The sequence below is a fragment of the Melanotaenia boesemani genome, chromosome 21, assembly GCF_017639745.1.
Source record: "Melanotaenia boesemani isolate fMelBoe1 chromosome 21, fMelBoe1.pri, whole genome shotgun sequence".
NCBI classification, from domain to species: domain Eukaryota; kingdom Metazoa; phylum Chordata; class Actinopteri; order Atheriniformes; family Melanotaeniidae; genus Melanotaenia; species Melanotaenia boesemani.
Window position 1 is genome coordinate 16,167,081 of NC_055702.1, and position 19,983 is coordinate 16,187,063.

Below are 19,983 nucleotides of genomic sequence, written 5' to 3' on the forward strand. Positions count from 1 at the left end.
ATAATAATGACTTAATGGTTAAGAGTCAGCATTCAGTAGATTTCTGTTAAAAGATGAAGGCTGCAGGAGTGAGTGGTTATCTTTAAAAGGGCTGAGTAGCAGACAAAACAAGAAATACCAGTCATGCTGACACACTCACACCCATGAGAAGCGACCTTGGGACAGCTGCTTACACTCTAGTTGTGGGTGGTACACAGAGTATAAGAAATCACAGCATTAGGGAATAGATTCAGACTCTTACTGGTTTTCGCATCCCTTGCTTTGTGCTGAGTGGAGTCTCCAGATAAATATCTAAATTGCTCATGTAATCGCTTTGCTTCTAAATAAATATCCTGAAATTGGAATTGATCTTAAGTGGTTTTTCTCCATCAATGGACTTGGGGGAATCAGGGAGTTTCTGAAAATTTGTTACTCATCACTTGCTGAAGTTAAAGAAAAACCATTATGGCTACTTGATAAATCGTTGACATCAGTATGAGTTTCCTATTCAGACATTTGGGGGAAGTTCTATTAATAAACTGAGTGAAGAAGTCTCTCACAACCATCCCTATTAACTTTTAAAAAATAAGAAAGAATCACAGGCAAATACTGATTATTTTAAGTAATCGTAGCTTCTTTTTTCCTGTACTGTCTTTTTTCACTGCAGTGGCATGTACATTTTCCCTTTGTGTGAGTAGTGTGGAATTATCCATAAATTACATCAAATTACATTTTAATATATATATATATATATATATATATATATACACACACACACACACATACATAACTGAGCAAATAGGTATGAGTCTCCTGTTGGATAATTACTGCATGGGTGATTATCTTTCCACTGCAACAAATTATTTAATCCCATCTGATGCAATGAGTAACTTCTTAAACAACCATGTGGAAGGACACATCCCGTGGAAAAGAGTTAGTGTGTTTAACAAGGGTCAAATTATGAGAGACCCCTTGAGAGTTAAGTTAAACTTGATCACACACATACTACAATACTCACACACACATGCTACTATATTCACACACACATGCTACTATACTCACACACACACACACACACACATGCTACTATACTCTCATACATGCTACTATACTCACACACACACACTACTATACTCTCACACACATACTACTATACTCTCACACACGTGCTATTATAGGCAAGGCAAGGCAGTTTATTTGTACAGCACATTTCATGTACAGGACAATTCAAAGTGCTTTACATAAAACAAAGACAAAATAGATATTTAGAATAGTAAAAGGCATCAACACATGATCACAATAAAATAATAAATTACATTAAAATGATTAAAAGCAAGACAAGTTAAAAAAGTTACCGTGCAGATTTCATGCATAGGCGCATGAGAAAAGAAATGTTTTTAACCTGGATTTAAAAATGTCTTCATTTGGTGAAAGTTTAATCTCCACTGGCAGTTTGTTCCATTTGTTTGCAGCATAACAACTAAATGCTGCTTCTCCATGTTTAGTCTGGACTCTGGTCTGGACTAGTTGACCAGAGTCTTTGGATCTAAGAGCTCTGCTAGGTTTATATTCTCTGAACATATCACAGATGTATTCTGGGACTAAACCATTCTGGGATTTGTAAACAAGCAGAAGGGTTTTAAAATCTATTCTGTGACTGACTGGAGGCCAGTGTAAAGATTTCAAAACTGGTGTGATGTGTTCAGATCTCGTAGTCCTGGTTAGAACTCTAGCAGCAGCATTCTAGATGAGCTGCAAATGTTTAATGCTCTTTTTAGGAAGTCCTGTTAAAAGACCATTACAGTAATCCAGCCTACTGGAGATGAATGCATGGATGAGTTTCTCTTGGTCTTTCTGGGAGACTAGACTTTTAATTCTGTTGATGTTTCTGAGCTGGTAAAAAGCTGTCTTAGTGACAGCTTTGATGTGGCTGCTGAAAGTCAGGTCTGAGTCTATCAACACTCCCAGGTTACGAACTTGGTTGGTGATTTTAAGAGCCCGAGTCTCCAGGTGTTTACCAATGCTGACCCTCTTCTCTTTGCTACCAAACAGAATAATCTTAGTTTTGTCTTCATTTAATTGTAGGAAATTCTCCTTCATCCAGGTGTTTATTTGTTCCAGACACTGACACATTAAGTCTATTGGACTGCAGTCATCTGGTGACAGAGACATAAAGTTGTGTATCATCTGCATAACTTTGACAATTAATGCTATAGTTCTGTAATATTTTACCCAAAGGGAGCATATACAAGTTAAACAGAAGAGGTCCAAGGACTAACCCCTTGGGGGACTCCACAAGTCATGGCCACTCACTCAGATTCATAGCTGCTGATCGTAACAAAATAACTCCGGCCTTCTAAACAGGACCTGAACCAGTTAAGGACCGCTCCAGAAAGTCCAACCCAGTTTTCCAGCCTGTGCAACAGGATTATGTGATCTACAGTATCAAATGCAGCACTGAGATCCAACAGAACCAGGACTGATACTTGAGCAGAATCAGTTTTCAACCTAATGTCATTTAACACTTTGACCAGAGCTGTTTCAGTGCTGTGATGAGGTCGGAAGCCGGACTGAAATTTATCAAGATTTCCACTTTCATTTAAAAAGTCATGAAGCTGGTGAAATACAATTTTTTCAATAATCTTGGAAATAAAAGAGAGGTTAGAGACAGGTCTATAGTTGTTCATTATAGAGGCGTCTAGAGTCCTTTTCTTTAGGAGTGGCTTAATAGGAGCTATCTTTAGTGACTTGGGAAAATGCCTGATGCCAGTGAGCTGTTAACTATCAGTAGGAGATTACTTTCTTCTGAGGTAAAAACAGTTTTTAAAAAGTCGGATGGTATCATGTCCAGAGTGCATGTTGTTGATTTCAAATGCCAAACTGTTTCTTGTAGGACTTTTAAATTCACCATTTTACATTGCGACATGACATCAGAATTATTTCCAGGTTTTAGACACAGACTAATTTTCTTGTTTGACTGTGTGGAATTATTATTTTGTCTGATTGTTTTAATTTTTTGGCTAAAAAAAGTTTGCAAATTGGTTGCATTTCTCAGTGGAAAGGAGCTCTGGGCTTATCTGTGTAGGAGGATTTGTAAGTTTTTCAATCATAGCAAACAGAGTGCGAGAATTGTTGACATTCCTGTTAATCATTTCAGATAAATGCAGCTCTCTGGCCTTGCACAGCTCATTGTTATAGTTACGCAGACTTTGTTTGTACAGCTCATAGTAAATTTGAAGTTTATTTTTCCGGAATGAATCTTTAAATAAGGCAGCTTCTCCTCCCCCTTTCCTCCCGTTTCGACATTTATTCATAAAACTAAAATGAGGGGGTGCTGTTTCATTAAGAACTGTAGCACTTGCGTCTTCTGTTAACCATGTTTCTGTCAGAAAAACAAAATCCAAACTGTGAGAAATGATGAAGTCATTAACTAACAGTGACTTGTTGGACAGAGATCTAACATTAAGTACAGCTAGCTTTATGAAGTTTACACTGGTCTCTGTTGTACTCTGAGTTATACAAGGTACAGTTAACAGATTAGATCGATTCACCCCACAAGCTGACCGTGTTCGATTCCTTATTTTACTAACTAACACAGGAATCCTACTTGGTCCAGGCTTGATCTCAGAACAGCTGTCAGTAGTAGCAAAACTACAGCAAGGACCCTGAACGCATCATGGCATGTTATCTTTGTTGTGAATTCTGCTGCTCTGGGACCCTCCTGCACATCCTCCCGTGCCCTGCTCGGTCAGGACAGATGATCTAATAGGAGGATGAGGAGGAGGAGCCCTGTATTTCTTGATAGATGGTGGTCGCTGGGGTTCAGACCGGGATAGAGACATCCTTTGAAGACCTTGGGTGATGTGGAGAAGAGGGTCTGGTAAGGGGGGGGAGAGCTGGGAGTTGATCGCCTCTCTGCTGTGTCCTTCGCTCTTATCTGCACACTCATGTTTGGGTTTGCAGTCCCAACAGCATGAAGCAAGTGTGCACCAAATAATCTGCATCCAGTTAGATTTGGAGGCACACCATCAGGTCTGAATCGCTCCTTACAGTTCCAAAAGATATTGAAGTTATCAATGAACTTTATCCCATGGGTGATACATGGTTTGATAACCAAGTGTTCAGGCCAAGAAGTCTACTGAAAAGTTCAATTCCTTTACCCGCTGTAGGAATGGGTCCTGAAATGTAAACATGGTGTGCTCCCAACTGACACAGTCTCTCCAACAGCAGAGAAAAGTCTTTTTTTAGGATCTCAGAGCAAATTTTCCTCCTCAGAATATCAAAAGACCCTGTGTGGACAATAATCTTCATACCATCTGGATGTGAAGACAGAATGGTCGGCAACATCTCTGTCAGTTCCCTGACTGATGTATCAAAAAGTGTTAAATTTTCCGTCTTTGCCATCCTCACAGGCTGTGTTATGGAGTCCCCAATCAGAATTGTGTCTATTTGTTTTTGTGTGGAGGTGCCGATAGCTTCTCTAGTCCTCCTGTTTGTGGAATTTTGGCCTCTACTCCTGGTCTGGTTAGCCCTGGGCTGAGTTTTAGGGCTATTTCTTGAATTTTGATATATTCTTGCATTACATTCATCATCATTCATTTTAATATGACTCAACACATCATATTTATTGTGCAGTGAGACTTCAGCTGGTGGAGTGAGTGCTGGAGCTTTAAATTTCCTGCTGGATTTACCTCTGCGATGAACAACATCAGACCAGGTTCTGGCCAGGTTTGATGACTTTGGTATGGCACCAACAGTGTTCCAGAAGGAGAGATCAGTCTGATGGTCTCCAACATCCGGTTTGGGATTTTCCTCAGCTATTCCAATGTCATTTGAACACATCCAGGGAAGTGTATCAGCCAGGTCTGTAGCGGGAGGCTCCACATTTGACATGCCTTCGCATATGAAGATGTGACCCAATCAATTTGACAACTCAGTAGCATGTACAGAAGCTACTACAGAGTCAACAAATTCTTCATTTACATAAATGTCTTGCAGTGTTTCAATCCTCTTCTCCAGCTGTGTTATCCTCAAAGAAAGTTGCTCACACTCAGCGCAGCTCACTGATACTGCAGGGTAAGGAGACATCATTCCACTAGTTCTCCGATGGCAATCAACTAAATTTATCAAAAAATATATTCGTTCGTTCGTTGATTTATAAGTGACCAGGAGTCCTTGTTCCTAAATTTCTTGCCGGTAAAGACAAGAAAAAAGAAGAAAAAAAAAGAAGAAAAATGCAAGCAGAAAGGAGAGCAAAGCAGGAAGTAAATTATACTCACACACAAGCTACTATACTCTCACACATGCTACTATACTCATACACACATGCTACTATAGTCTCATACAAACAATAGTATACTCTCTCAAAAGTATTTGCATAGTTTCTTGCATACATAACCATATTCTCACACACTCCATTGTCTGAGCTAAAAATCATGTTCATGCATACTCACAACTGTTCTTTCTTACAAATACAACTGTTCTTATTTACAAATTATATTATACTCTCATGCATACCTCATAGCTTTCTATAAAGCAGGATATGCATTTATTTTTAAAGAGTATCATGGTCTCAGTAAGGGAAAATAATTGTGTGTGTAAAAAAGTTTAATGGTTTTTTGTGGGAGGGAATGGTGCTATGTGTGATCGAGTATGATTAAATAGAAAGTTATTTTAATCATTCAGGAAGATGACTTAAATCCTCATTTCCTGATTGGTTAACACCTCTGAAAACAAATATTCCACCTACATTTAGTACTGCTAGCTAAATTTGAGCTACAGGCAACTCTCCTTTCAATGACAGTTTTACAGCTTTATTTGACCAGTGACAGATAACAAGGAAATTGTTACTTATTTTTCTCCTTTTTCAAAGTTCGTTTATTTTTGTGGAAGTAAATTGTAACAAGGCTGACATTACTATTTTTTTTTTTTACTCATGCACGGAGATGTGTTCAGGACATTGTGAGGGAAACTTGTGCTGTTCTTACTCTCAAATGTAAGTCGCTTTGGATAAAAGCGTCTGCTAAATGACTGTAGAATAGAATAGAATAGAATAGAATAGAAACAGTGACAGTGGTGGACATAACAACATGCTCATGGACAGATTATTCAGTGAGCTAACTGGATATACAAGGACAATTTCTGTCTTTCTCTCAATTAGTCATCAACTTGAAAGGGGTAACAATCAAAGTGTAGGCGTCTTGGATGCGCTGTTTGCATGTTTTTGTTCCATAATGAATTCATATGTAAGTTTAAGACCTGTGGAAATGAGACAAAGAGATCTTATAGTCTCGAGAACACCACCAACAGTGAGAACTGGTCATCCGGGTCATCCTGAGTATGGTATAGAACATGATCAAATTACGTACTGTTTATCTCTGGGAATGACTTGGCAAAGAATAGCTGAATGCTTTGGAATCAGCAGGAGGACATTGTACAGGCACAGGCAACAACTTCAAATTGGGCCACTAACCTATACGGAGATGATGAAGAATTGGCAAACATTGTAAGAGAGATCCTTCAAACTACCCCAAATGCAGGTGAATGGTATGTGTTAGGAGGTCTTCGATCCCGCAATATCAGAATGTAGCACCGGCGTGTGGGACGTTGTCTGTAACAGCTTGATCCAATTGGACGGGCCTTCCAACGCCACCATGCAATTCGTCGAAGAATTTACAATGTTCAAACTCCAAATCAGTTATGGTAAGTATTTTGTAATATTTCAAAAAGTTTGTTACTTTGACAATGGAATAAATTGTTATGGCAGTAGTAAATAAGGCACAGATGTTCTACTAAAGTAAAGATCACAATGTACAAATACACTATCCAAATTCAAAATAAAAAAGTACTCAGGTATGAGCACAAGTTATGCAGTAGTAAAATACTCATGTTCAGTATAAAAAGAATATTAAGAAAAGTAGGCTACAAAGACCAAAGTTGTGCTAACAGCAATACTTTAATACAAGTATTTAACACACAGCAGCAAACTAGTATAAATACACAAAGGACAAAGAACAAAAATAATAAAGTCTTTCTTTTAAATCTTAAAAGTAGTTGGAACCATGTATTTCTTTCATAAATTTAGCCTGATTTTCACATTTTATTCTGTTTCTCACTTTTCATTGCGTACCCTTACCTCGCAAGCAAAAGGATATAAACACACTACACAAGACTGAAAGATTATCTCATGAGCCAAGCATCTGTTAATAAAGCAGGTACTACACAGGTCAGAAAAATCACCAAGTATTTTTTTTTTTTTTTCATTTCAAAACTGTTTAGTTTTTTAAACCTAAAATCACTGTACAGCAAATATATTCTAAAATGCTTTCTAATCCAATTGTGAAACTTTAAAATATTTCTACAAAAATGCACAAGGCTGGCATTTAGAACCAGATTAAAATAGGAATTAATGAATTGTAGCGATTACTTTCAAATATGGTAAACAAAAGGTTTAGACTCTTGATATTCAGAGACAGGTTGGGATGACTCAAAATGAAAATGAAAATAAATGATGAAAAGTAAAAAAAAAAAAAAAAAAAAAAACTTGAGTGGAATACATAGTATCAAGCATTAAAAAAAAAAGAATAAATAAATTAAATTAAAAAAATCCCCATAATAATTGTACCCATGTTTTAATGGACTAGGATATGAACATGCTGTATAAGATTATAGCTTTGTAATTTGTCTTGCAGAGTTGCAGGGCAATAGCCTGTTTTCTGAAGTCTGCAAACATTGGACAACAGTGCAAATTGAAGTAAAATTAATTGTGACGCTTCTCCTTACAGGCACATCGATGGAAACCACAAATTGGTTGGATGGAGAATGGTTTGTCATAGCTGTGTTGATGGCTTCAGTCGGACGATCATATACTTGCAGTGTCTTAACAACAACAGAGAATCTTCTGCTAGAATTGTTCCATACAGGAATTGACAGTTTTGGACTGCCCCTTGGGGTAAGCTGTGACCATGGCATGGAGAACACAGAAGTTGCTCGGTATATGATGAAGAGACGGGGCTTGAACAGAGGCACAGTGTCCACAACCAGAGGATTGAACGTCTGTGGGCAGAGCTAAATGGAATCGTTTCATTCCACTTCAAAAACCTCTTTAGTTTCATGGAAAATGAAGGCATACTAGATTCTACTGATGAACTACATTTGTTTTGCATATACTACATCTACCTACCAAGAGTACAGAGGGCAATTGCAGAATTCCGAAATCAGTGGAACCACCATGGATTATCTACACAGGGAGGACAAACACCTCTGCAGCTGTGGCAGAGGGGGGTTCTTAACGGTATCAGTACTAGTGCAATTCAGGACATTTTTGCAGGAAATGGGAACTTGGAAATCAATGAGGACACACCTCTACAAGTAGAGACTGAAAACAATATTGTTATTCCAGTTAATGAATTTAATGTAAATCCAACAGTTATGAACAGAATTCAAGACACTGTAGACCCACTGAGAGAGGACTGAAACCATGGTATATTGTTATTTTTAGGCCTGGTAAATTTTCTAAAACAACAGTAACTGAATAAGTCGTTAATGGACTAAAACATTGTGGCATTTTTTTTAAACAGTTTGGCTGACATACTGATAAACAATCTGTCTTAAGAAATTACGGAACAAACATTTGTTTGTTCCGTAAACATTTCTTCAGAACCACTGTATGTAACGGAAAACAAAATCTAAATGCACTGATTGTGAAACATAAAAAAGCAAAAAAGACAATATGAATCTTCTGCTTATTGCTTTAAATAGCAACATTGTGGTAAATTTTATTTTGCATGAAAATCAAGATGTTTCTGTTTGTAGTAAAGTAAAAAAAACAAGTACTTGTACATATTATTTTACATTATTCTCTTCCAAAATCTTGTGAGTTACCTAATGCAAAGTCCATACTCTCTCTGAAATCCTCATATGTGGCAGTGGCAACTTAAGGCAATTGATGCAAGTGGTTGCCATAGGCAAATGGCGTCCAGGGGTGACTGAGTGATGCTAGAAATCAATTGATGGCCGAGGGAAAAAGCCGACCGGTGGGATGACACTTCACCCGTCGCAAAAGTCAGGATTTTGCCAAGTTTTGATGGTGTTTGTTTGTTCTACAACAAAAAACAAAGACAAGTTTAAGCTTTCTTTTTTTTTTTTAATCACTGGATTTATATAGTTGAAAATGGTAGCAAAAATAATTTTTTATGGTAAAAATAAATATAATAAAGTAAACTGTTTAACAGAGCTGCTCATCATTTTCAGATCAGCTGGGGGTTAGGTGTTGCTGAATCATTCAGCACTGCAGAAAATCGGATCTAAGCCATAAATTGGGATAGTCTTTTGTTTGTTCAACATAGAAACTCCCAAACAGTGTTAACTATAGTAAAACATTCAGAATATTAAAAAGCTCATGAACATGACTGGAAAAGGTTCATTTAAGAGGAAGAAAAATAAAATGGTAGAGAGTGTTTTTTTTGTTGTTGTTGTTGTTGTTGTTGTTTTACCTTTTTAACCTTTTTATAAAGATCTGCATCAGCTATATCTTCCAACACAGGCTTCACTGAGGAACATCCACCAACTAGACGAGAATACAACGTTGGTGAAATGAATCCTGGAGGAGGACCACCATTGACAAGACTTACAGCCATAGCCCGCCCAGCAATAAAATATCGATCTTCTCTCAGAGCTAAAGCACACATGGCATGGAAGACAAAACAGAGGATCAGCAGAAATAGTAGAAATCAATAGAATGGTAGAAAAGCCAGAGAAAAACTGAGGTTGGGAAAAAAAAATATGACAAAAATATTTAAATGAAAACAAAATATACCGAAACTGTCCAAAGCCAAGTTCAGTTTGCCATCTCATCCTTCACACATTGGTGACTGTGCAAGAGCTTCCAAAAGCAAACGCAAGAATTCTCTTCTAGGGCCACCAAGGTCCACAGCCTCTTCGTCCATTCCCAAGTCATCTGAAAACTTACATGGGATTATAGGATAGTCGTTTGAAGCCTCGTTGAGCACCATCCAGTACCGAAGACCTGTTAATGTTGAATCTGCATCTTTGGTTAGTGTTATTTTGGGATGCCAGACTGAGAAGGACTTCCTGTGCTGACTTCATGTTTGGCTGTTCAGATGCCCTGTTGAAAGGTTAAAAAAAATGTTAGTGTTTGAATACATGCTAAATGTGAGCATGTTTGCTCTTCTGTCTTGTGCGGATATAAGCATACAGTAATTTGCAAGTCTTGCCACAATGCTAATTTATTTACATTTTGCTTCAGAGAAGTCAGACTTTGTTGCAAAACTAATGTGGTCTTGTAGTTCTCCATCTTTCTGAAGGTCATTTTTCTCTGAACATTTTTTTTCTTTTTCCAACATTTTCATTCTAGTCTTCCTATCTGATCACTTTCAGAGAAATGTGTTTTATTTGTTAAGCCACTCAACTATGACCTATGAATCTTTCAAGCTGCAAAGAGACTCCTAACCTATCCTAGAGGGATGAACTAGAGTTGCTTGGACACATAATAGACAACTTAGCAGAGAAGCAGTTTAAACTGGATCTTCATAGTCTTTTTTTTTTTTTTTTTTTTTTTTTTACAGGCAGCCATTAAATAAATTAAATGAAAACAAAAATAATTTCAGTCACTACTGTCATGTCATTTTTTACCATTTGCAGACTGTTTCCCTTGTATTTTTTATTGGTTCTGACTATTTATCTTTAGGTGCTTACTTCAGAAATTCATATTATGGAGAGGGTGATTTGTGAGGTTTGCAACAAATAAATGGCAGTCAAAGTTGCCTGTGTCGAGTCTATAACACAGTAACCAGTTACACATGACTCTCGAGACTGGCCATTATTGGCTAGACTGCTTCTCCAAGCCAGTGACAATGGATGTATGTGATGCTACAGAGGGATGGTCTGCTCAGATCATCACCAGTTGCTTGGTGCATCAGTGGAGTCTGGTTACGTCTGGTCTGGAGATCACTGGTTGCTTTCTGTGTTGCCAAAAGCGGAGTAGCTGTGGTACTTCTGGTCAAAGGATAACTGGAAATTTGTGTTGATGCAGTCTGGTTTCTTCTGGACCTTGTAATCATATAGTCACTTGTCTGACTTTGAGTGTTAGTCCCCTGGTCATTAGATGCAGATGTCATGTCAAGCTCCACACAGCTGTCCTCCGAGTCTGTGCTGTCAAGCTAAAGCAAAACAAACGTGCATTTAGAAGATATTGGGGTGTCCATGAAATCAATGAATCCACGAAACCAATCCATGAAACCTATTATACTAAAATTGTGATTTGCAGTCTAAATTGAATGTTTATGATAGTTTACCGTAAAAGGAAGACCACTTGATGGCTTAATATACACTACCTTCGATTTGAATACCTTGTGAATCATAAAGCCATTCAGTTCCGGGCCTTCATGTAACTTTGGTGAAACAAGTTTGTTTCCACATGACATCAACAGTATACTGAAAAACATAGAAAAAAAAGAATTTCAAAATATGTCTTCATCAACAAATTAGCTTCAGTGTATGTTGCATCTTTAGTAAACTACCAATATCATACCTGAAATCCTCAGGAATTCTATCCTTGAATGCTTTATTTATCTCTGTCTTGCAGTCCCATGCTTTTCTCATTTCAAAGGCACTTAAAATGTAGCCACTTTCATGAAGTTTTCTCTTTGTTTTATGTTTGCACACTTTATCCCATGCAGGATCGGGCAAGAGTACTACATCCTTGTTGAAGGTAGGATGATTTGGAAGGGCACTCCTAAAAAGGAGAACCATTTAATCATTTGTTTGGATTTATCAGCATTATGCAACAAACGGTCCTGTTATAATGGATAATATCTATAATTTAATTCTCACTCTTGTACTTCATTTTGTCTCAGCCAAACTTCAGCTCTGCACCTACCAATAGGGTTAGGTTAGGCTAGAATTCTCTATTTTAATTATATCTGCTCCGTCTCCTTATCTTGGTTTCCCAGACAAAAAAAAACCGGTAAAAAAGCAGCACTGTAACTTCTCTTACTCAAGGGTTCGACTCTATGATTGCCTTATATTTGAGCAATGTGAGTTCTGCATTCTGATTTCAACATTTTTCTCTTGACACTTTCAGCAGCTTTTTACAGTTTGCAGATGAGGAAAAGACACACTTTTGGATATCTTCCACGAGAACAACACAATGGATTGGATGATCACAGCTATACTTTCCATGTCAGGTAAGTCAATATTTTTCAGCTGTCATTTGTATTTGCATCCTGCCAAAAGCAAAAATACATTCATTAAAAATAACAATAAGTGGTAAACTGTTCGAAAAAAAAGTTCTTAAGATTTATGACATATAAGCTATAAGTTGGTGATTGAAACTCTGCTTCTTGTTGGTGAGTCTGACACGTTTTCTGAGCTTCTTTCTCCAGACTGTGTACACTTATCCTGGAACTACGGGGAAAGATGGAGGCTAGCTTCTGCTTTTAAATTAGACTTTAGTTATTCTCTGAATCCTTCTTTAGTTCTGAGTTGCAACTGTTGGAGCTGCTGTGGTGTACCGTCCAACAACATCCAACAACATCCAACAACATCCAACAATGATTTTATCTATAATTATGCTTTCTATGTCTATATTTTAACTAATGTTAAAATATGACTGTCCATCAATTGTTGGTGATGTTAACATATCTCACAGAGGAATTAACCATCCAGCAGTGAGTGTAAAGGTGATATAGGCTTGATAATAACAGGGATAGAAGATAATCTGAGACTGAATTGTAAAGTAAAATAAAGCAGTTTGATAAAAATACAAACTCCAGTCAGATAAATATGTTCCGATGAAAAAATTTAAAAAAGTTAAGAGCTGTAACATGTTGTAGACTCTTAATCAGAGAACAGCCAGAGCTGTTAGTTAAAGTATTTAAAAAGACACTTAAACTTCAGCTCTGTTCATTTTGGGCCAGGGATATTTTCGATTTCTTTCTTTCTTTTATTTTTATTAATTAATCCAGTTTCTTTAACCATATTATTTTTATAATTTGGTATTTTCCAATTATGAAACAATGAAACAATCTTTCCACCAGAAACACCCAAAACCAACAGTTAATTTACACGTCTGAAATAATAAATATTAGATTTGAAATTTATACAATAACATTCGCCAAAACCCACATCATGACTTTAGATTAGATAAATCGTGTGGATGTTTCTTCTTCATTCCTCAGTGTTAAAAGCTGCACTTTGTTTCAACATTGACCCTCTGGCTTGGAAGTCCCTGCAGAATCCTGCTGCAGGTTTTGGCTACCAGGTGGTGCAAAGACGATCAGAGTGAGTCAGAACATACATCATAGTATAACGGCTGCCTTGTCTGCTTCTTTGTCTCCCCACCACCAACTTACAACTCTATAAATATTTCAGAATAGTAAGCAGATAACCATGTTTCTTAACAGAAAAATATGGCTCACTGTTCACCAGTGTTCGGTAGTATACGTGTATCGCGTCAAATTTTTGTCAAAACCAGGGAGAGCAAAATAAACATGCTCGCGCGCAGATTACACTACCATCGCGCAGAAATTCATTTACCGAGAGGACAAAAGATCCTCTCGCGTGACAGACGACCAACTCCCGCGCGCGTGTGGAAGGCCTCGCGCGCGCATTTTACGTTCCGAGCGCGCGAAGCTGGATCAGACGCGCGCGCGTTTCTGTCATGCCGCCCCCGCTTGAGGATGGCTGCGCTCTCGCCAGCGTCTCTGCCCTCGCGGTGACGTTTTCCTCGCGCGGATCAAAATGTGTTTTGACACATGGGGCGGGACAAATCTCCATTCTATAAGCCTTCTCCTGATTGGTCCGCGTACACAGGAAGTTGTGTCAGGAAGACCTTGACTGACAAGACGGCTGGAGCCGGGACAGTTGCGGTGGTTTTGGCATTTTGGCAACGATACTTTGCTTGAGGTAAGTGGAATTCACAGCAGTTCTTCCCGAAAAGTACGGATACTCCTCAGTAAACTATGCCGTTTTCGAATTAACAATTCTACAAGGACAAAAATCAATTCGATAACTTAGAATTGCTTAGGAATATGTAGTTAGCACGAGTAAAATATGTCAATAGACCAAGGTACTTTTTGACAGTTTGTTTTCCTGGTATAAAAGGCACTTGCAGAAACCAAAAACAGACTGGTTTTTTAGATAATTCTAAGTTATCGAATTGATTTTTGTCCTTGTAGAATTGTTAATTCGAAAACGGCATAGTTTACTGAGGAGTATCCGTACTTTTCGGGAAGAACTGCTGTGAATTCCACTTACCTCAAGCAAAGTATCGTTGCCAAAATGCCAAAACCACCGCAACTGTCCCGGCTCCAGCCGTCTTGTCAGTCAAGGTCTTCCTGACACAACTTCCTGTGTACGCGGACCAATCAGGAGAAGGCTTATAGAATGGAGATTTGTCCCGCCCCATGTGTCAAAACACATTTTGATCCGCGCGAGGAAAACGTCACCGCGAGGGCAGAGACGCTGGCGAGAGCGCAGCCATCCTCAAGCGGGGGCGGCATGACAGAAACGCGCGCGCGTCTGATCCAGCTTCGCGCGCTCGGAACGTAAAATGCGCGCGCGAGGCCTTCCACACGCGCGCGGGAGTTGGTCGTCTGTCACGCGAGAGGATCTTTTGTCCTCTCGGTAAATGAATTTCTGCGCGATGGTAGTGTAATCTGCGCGCGAGCATGTTTATTTTGCTCTCCCTGGTTTTGACAAAAATTTGACGCGATATACGTGCTACTCTAACACAGTTAGTGTCACCCTATGGTGTGTTTGTCCGTTACTTGTTAAATTAATACATTTCTTCCAGCAGCTGTGAGCTTCTTCCTGCTTGCAGCAGTGATGTAGCATGCTATGGGTAGTGTTGCAAAGTCCATTTGTTTTTCTGTGACACTGCTTGTAAATATCATCTGATGTGGGATTTTGGGCTTGTTTTCTTAAGTGTAGTTGCCTTGAGAAACCCTCCTGATTCTCTCACAGCGGGGGTGGTACACCAGAAAGGAGGTTTAACAAATCCTGGGATAAAGCCTGTGCTTGAGGTTGTTAAATCCTCTGACATCTTAACCTGTGTTATGAAGTAGCTATCACAAACCTGTGTTTGTTAATAACTATAAAAGGCATCACTCACTGAGCCCTAAAATCATGATGCTATATTATTTGATTTTAAAACGCATGGTAGCCTACAGTTAGCATGTGTCATCTAATTACTAAACCTAATGAGCATATTATATTATATTATATTATATTATATTATATTATATTATATTATATTATATTACAAGCAGTTGTAACCTATCTTGGGTTAGCCACCTGGGTCCACGTGAGAGCAAACTATAAAAACATTCTTCATACGAGGGTTCATAAGAATTTCTCATCTGCATCTTAGGAAAAAAATCCTCCGGTAGCCAGTATGTGCACTTGTGACCTTCCATAAAAATTATTATGTTGGAGATACATAAGTTGGGCATAGCCTGAACAAAACTTACAATGTTCACAGCATATGTTTCCTTATTAACTTACCTAGATTTGCTATTTTGGAACAGAAAACCCAAGATTACCATTAAGTCTAAGTAAGCATAGCCAGTACACCTGCTTTTTGGAATACCCCCCTTTAACTTGACAGAAAGACATGAACAATGCCCACGAATAACTAAATATATATGCATATAAATAAAAAAATATATAATATAAAGTAGGAGAAAGATGGTGCATTTAAGGTCTGAACATGCAGCAAAAATTTAATTTTTGAGCAGCTGTTATAACTTATTATTTCTTTTTCTTTCTTTTTTTTTTTAATCTGCTGGTCTGACTTAAATAAATTAGTGTTGCAAAATTACTTTGTGTTTGATTTTGTTTTATATTTTGTACAACACTGTAATTTAGTTATAGGGACATTAAAATGAGAATTTTTAAGAATGTTTTACAAAATTAACTAAAAAGTTTTTGAAGTAATTAATCAACAAAGCACCTGAGTTACTTTTTTAATGAAGTAACTGTTATTTTATTTCAGTAACAAGCACAACACTGCTGCTGCTATCTAATGTTTGTCTGGTTTATTACCCTAGCTTACTCGTCAGTGCCCCTCTTGAACAGTATGCAGGAAATCAAAGGGGTCAAATATTTAGGTGCACCACTCAAGCATGCCAAAATTTGAAAGTTTCAGGTAAGAAACAATTATTTTCTTCAATTATTGACAGAATAACCTAACATTTTAAAGGCATTTTTCCACCAGGGAGTGTCTCAACAGATCTTGGTACAGAACCTTATGCATCAGATGATGAATAAAATTTTAACTAAGTTGTGTTTTTCATTCCACCTTGTTTTAAGGACACCACAAACAATGTAGTATGTAAACAGCCTCTGTTATGGAGTCTTAAATACGACACAGACAATGCTGCTAACAACTCCCTAACATGGGGTTGTGATTGCTGTAGTCTTTTGTAATTGCTAGAGGGGTTTTGACTGACTGAATTAAGGATTGTGGAATGTTTTCACAGTTCCAGAGTTTGCGGTAAACATGTCCCTTGGTTTGACAATGATGAGTGATCCTAGCTCAGAGAAAACTGCGGTGAGTTGAGGAACTGCAGAGATTAAAAAACATCTGAAACATTTCTCTGCAGTTTGAAAATCATTGACTATTGCTCAAAGGACCAGACAATAACTAATGTACAAAAAATGTGATTCTCTCATTGTTTTTAGGCATGTGGTCCAACCATTCCTAAAGACTGCAAAAGTATTACCACGTACAGTGGTGTTTGTTTTCAGATAGACAAAAATAATGAAATTGGACCACCTATCCCGTCTTCTATTGAAGGTAAATACAAAGCAGTGACATCCCACTTCAAACACACACAGTCTAAAATCAGCACAAGTGCTCAAATTATATAACTTCTAGCAGAAAAATCTTAGCTGTTAAAGTAGTTTTGTGTTAAATCTGGGATTTTATTTTCATAATAAATAAAATGTAAGTACATCCTCCATGAATGGTGATTCTATATTTGTTGCCAGGGGATGTAATATTAGCTATTTTCATGTGGAAAATCATGACAGTACAGATGAACATGTAGACGTACAAGTACAAGCCATTTAGAGGAAACACTGTATTCTCCTGTTTAAATGTGGATCTCTATTTTTTTCTTAACAGAGTGCCGAGCACAAGCTGACATTGCATTTCTGTTAGATGGCTCAGGAAGTGTGACTTTCCCTGATTTTGACAAAATGAAGACTTTTGTTACTAAACTGATTGAGTCACTCTTGGGAAGAGATACGCAAGTAAGATTACGTTTACATCCTTTTATTAACGGAAATTACACAAAAAAGAAACATTCTGCAATTCATCAGGATGAACTAATAGTTCCATTCTGTCAGATTTCACCACTTCTGTGAGATGTTTTCATAACATTATACAAATATAGCAACTGCAAGCACATAAAGAACTTAGATTTTCTTATCAGAAGAAATATTGATGTTACAATCACTATTTACTCAATTAAGTCAAACATCTTCTAAATACCGACTTGTATTTTTGGGATTTCTTTTCTACATTATTTTTACCTGATATTCTGCCATTTTAATACACACGTCCAGCTAGTTCCAGTTAATATGTTTTCTTTTTCAGTTCGCCATTGCCCAGTTCTCCAATAACCCCAGAATCCATTACAACTTTAATGAGTTTAACACTAATAGATGGCGAGATCAAATAAGGATAATAACGCGGTTCGGAGGACCAACCTTCACTGCTAAAGCTATTACACATGTTGTGTAAGTGCCTTCATTATTTCTAGTCAGCAATGTTTAGTATCAACTGTATGCTGAAAATGTATAGAGAGGAAGTGAACAATGTTTTTTAATCTGTTTAAAAAAGTTTCCACAGCTAAATTTTACTGTTAGGGCTTGTCTTGCTTGGTCAGTTTGTTGTTACCTAAAGTATCTGGGATTCGTCTTCCAGTTTTTCTGTACTCTCTTTCTTTGGCTGAACTATTTTGCTTCTATCCATCCATTGTCTGTTTGCTTATTCCAATGCAAGGTCACAAGGGGGCTTGAGTCTAAACCCTAGAGGCAGGGTACACTCTTGAAAGGTTGTCAGTTCATCATCAGGCCAACACAGAGAGACACAACCACTCACACTCTCCTTGGAAAAATTTAGAAACACTGATCAACATGCAGGAAGCTGGAGTGCTCAGAGAACCTGTGGATTCATAGGGAGGACATATGAACTTCACACAGAAAGGCCCTAGCATAACAAAAGGTTTTAATCTATGAGATGATGTGCTAATCACCACATCAACATGCAACCATGAACTGTTTAGTGCACTTGTTTCCAAGGACCTTTATAACTTATATTTCACCTCTTCTCTACTTTATCTGCTTTATCTCCTGTGACCTGGAAATTGATTTCAGTAAAATAATTTCAAAGATTGTCTCAGTTCCTAAGATACACTCAAACAAAGAATGCTTAAACAGCATATCTAAGTTCAGTTTGAGTCTGTATATTTTGAAGTGGCAGCAGGACAAGTCTTTTAGTCACATGGACCATATTTGGCCAGATTTCTTTTGTCGTTAACATAAGTTTACAAATATGTCCATGTCATTCTGAAGTCTCAAATACAAAATAAAAATAAGCTACTTTAAGCATAAGTACTCCTAGAGACAAGTAAGTATTTTAGTTAGGATTTAAACAAACAAGGATTTTTTTTTTCTCATATTTGGCGTAGACATCCTTAACATTGTAAATTGTAAGAACATTGTGTCAGAACATTTATTGAAGGTTAATTGTTTTCCCCCCAGAGACAATGTCTTCCTAACATCCAAAGGTTCCAGGTCAGAGGTGAAGAAAATTTTAATAGTCATTACAGATGGAGCGTCTAATGACCGCAATAACTTAGCAGAAGCAATACAAAAAGCGGAATCCAAAAATATTGTTCGATTCGCTATTGGGGTAAGTTGTTTCTATACAAGTAAATATACAGCACCAGTCAAAAGTTTGGACACATTCTCCCCTTAACTCCAGTGGAAAAGTGCATCCAAACTTTTTACTGGTACTGTATATGTATTTAAAAAAAATGAGAGGTTTTACTATTATGTCTACCTGCTGCTCTGCCTCTACTTTTATCTAATCTAGTATGGTTCATTTCTCCAAGTCTAGAAATACAATTACTGTAAGTTCTACAAATTTACAGCTTCTGTCTTATTTTTTACTCACAAAACTTATTATCTGATAGAAGCAGTCTCTCTTGTGACCTCTTGTTTTTTAGCATTGAAAGTGAAATTCTAGGTTTTAAATTTTTCAAATGAAATTGGGTTGCATGAGTTGAGTGATTTAAACTTGTTATCTGTGGGGGTAAAGGGGAAGAACAGTTAATTAATCTGGGGTAAGGTTTTCATTTTGACTGCAGCAAGTCTTCTGAGTGGGAGTTTGGTCCAGTGTTTTTATAGTCATCTTCTATTTTCTTGTGTGTAAGATTAAACAACTCTGACAGCCTGTGGGAAATATTGAAAGCTAGGTTTTTGATGTTGCTAGTGTACAGGAATGGTGGAGCCATGAGATCCAGAATATTTTCTAAAAGAGGTATTATGGTTGATTAGTTCCAGTTTAAAGTGTAATGAAATATAATTGAAAATGTATTAATGTTATTGAATCTTTCATATGGGTTCTATGAATAAAGTAACAAGTCAATCACAACTGATTTTGTGGTCTGTGTGTGCAGACTAATTCCTTGTATTTTTCAGCTTTGCTGTATAGCTGCTGCTAGGAGTTCAATGAAAATGGCAAAAATGAAGATGAAAGTCTTTATCACATTTTAATTAATATTTATTTTCAATTTGTTTTAAAATAAATCCCTGAAGTCCTTTGCACATGTATTTTTTTACATCCATAGGTTGGGAGTGCATTTAGCCCTTCAAACCCTGGTGCATTACAAGAACTGAGAACTATTGCATCTCAACCCCAAAAAAACCACGTGTTTGAAGTGGAAACCTTTGAAGCACTTGACAAGATTC

The 19,983-nt window shown here is 37.4% G+C and overlaps 2 protein-coding genes and 1 long non-coding RNA gene across 5 annotated transcripts in view; 1 reads left to right on the forward strand and 2 right to left on the reverse strand.

Moving 5' to 3' along the window:
* The window catches only part of LOC121632804 (integrin alpha-M-like), a 45,180-nt gene that overhangs the window by 16,463 nt on the left and 8,734 nt on the right, over positions 1-19,983 (forward strand). The window lies entirely within an intron of this gene.
* LOC121632840 lies at positions 7,325-19,915 on the reverse strand. The gene is made up of 3 exons (XR_006008976.1): positions 19,855-19,915; positions 15,042-15,049; positions 7,325-7,336 (listed from the first exon to the last, which is right to left on the reverse strand). It is a non-coding gene; the product is annotated as an uncharacterized LOC121632840 (long non-coding RNA).
* Positions 9,810-11,800, reverse strand: LOC121632819. Of its 3 annotated transcripts, XR_006008970.1 has the most exons (4): positions 11,531-11,800; positions 11,334-11,433; positions 10,901-11,159; positions 9,810-10,105 (listed from the first exon to the last, which is right to left on the reverse strand). XR_006008970.1 is itself a non-coding variant. In XM_041974577.1 (3 exons), the coding sequence occupies exons 1-3, from the start codon at positions 11,749-11,751 to the stop codon at positions 10,827-10,829; spliced, it is 639 nt and encodes a 212-aa protein (XP_041830511.1). In that variant the 5' UTR covers positions 11,752-11,800; the 3' UTR covers positions 10,720-10,826. The 3 variants fall into 3 exon arrangements, 1 of the variants encoding a protein (XP_041830511.1); XR_006008969.1 differs by lacking the exon at positions 9,810-10,105 and having other exon boundaries at positions 10,720-11,159; XM_041974577.1 differs by lacking the exon at positions 9,810-10,105 and having other exon boundaries at positions 10,720-11,159; positions 11,349-11,433.

Bases quoted from the DNA above. Each gene is read 5' to 3' on its own strand.
- LOC121632819 (XM_041974577.1), bottom strand. From the start codon at position 11,751: ATGGTTCTCCTTTTTAGGAGTGCCCTTCCAAATCATCCTACCTTCAAC. The intron at 11,434-11,530 runs GTATGATATTGG...TATGTTTTTCAG, and splicing joins AGAATTCCTGAGGATTTCAG to TATACTGTTGATGTCATGTG. The intron at 11,160-11,348 runs GTATTCAAATCG...GTTTTGCTTTAG, and splicing joins ATGGCTTTATGATTCACAAG to CTTGACAGCACAGACTCGGA.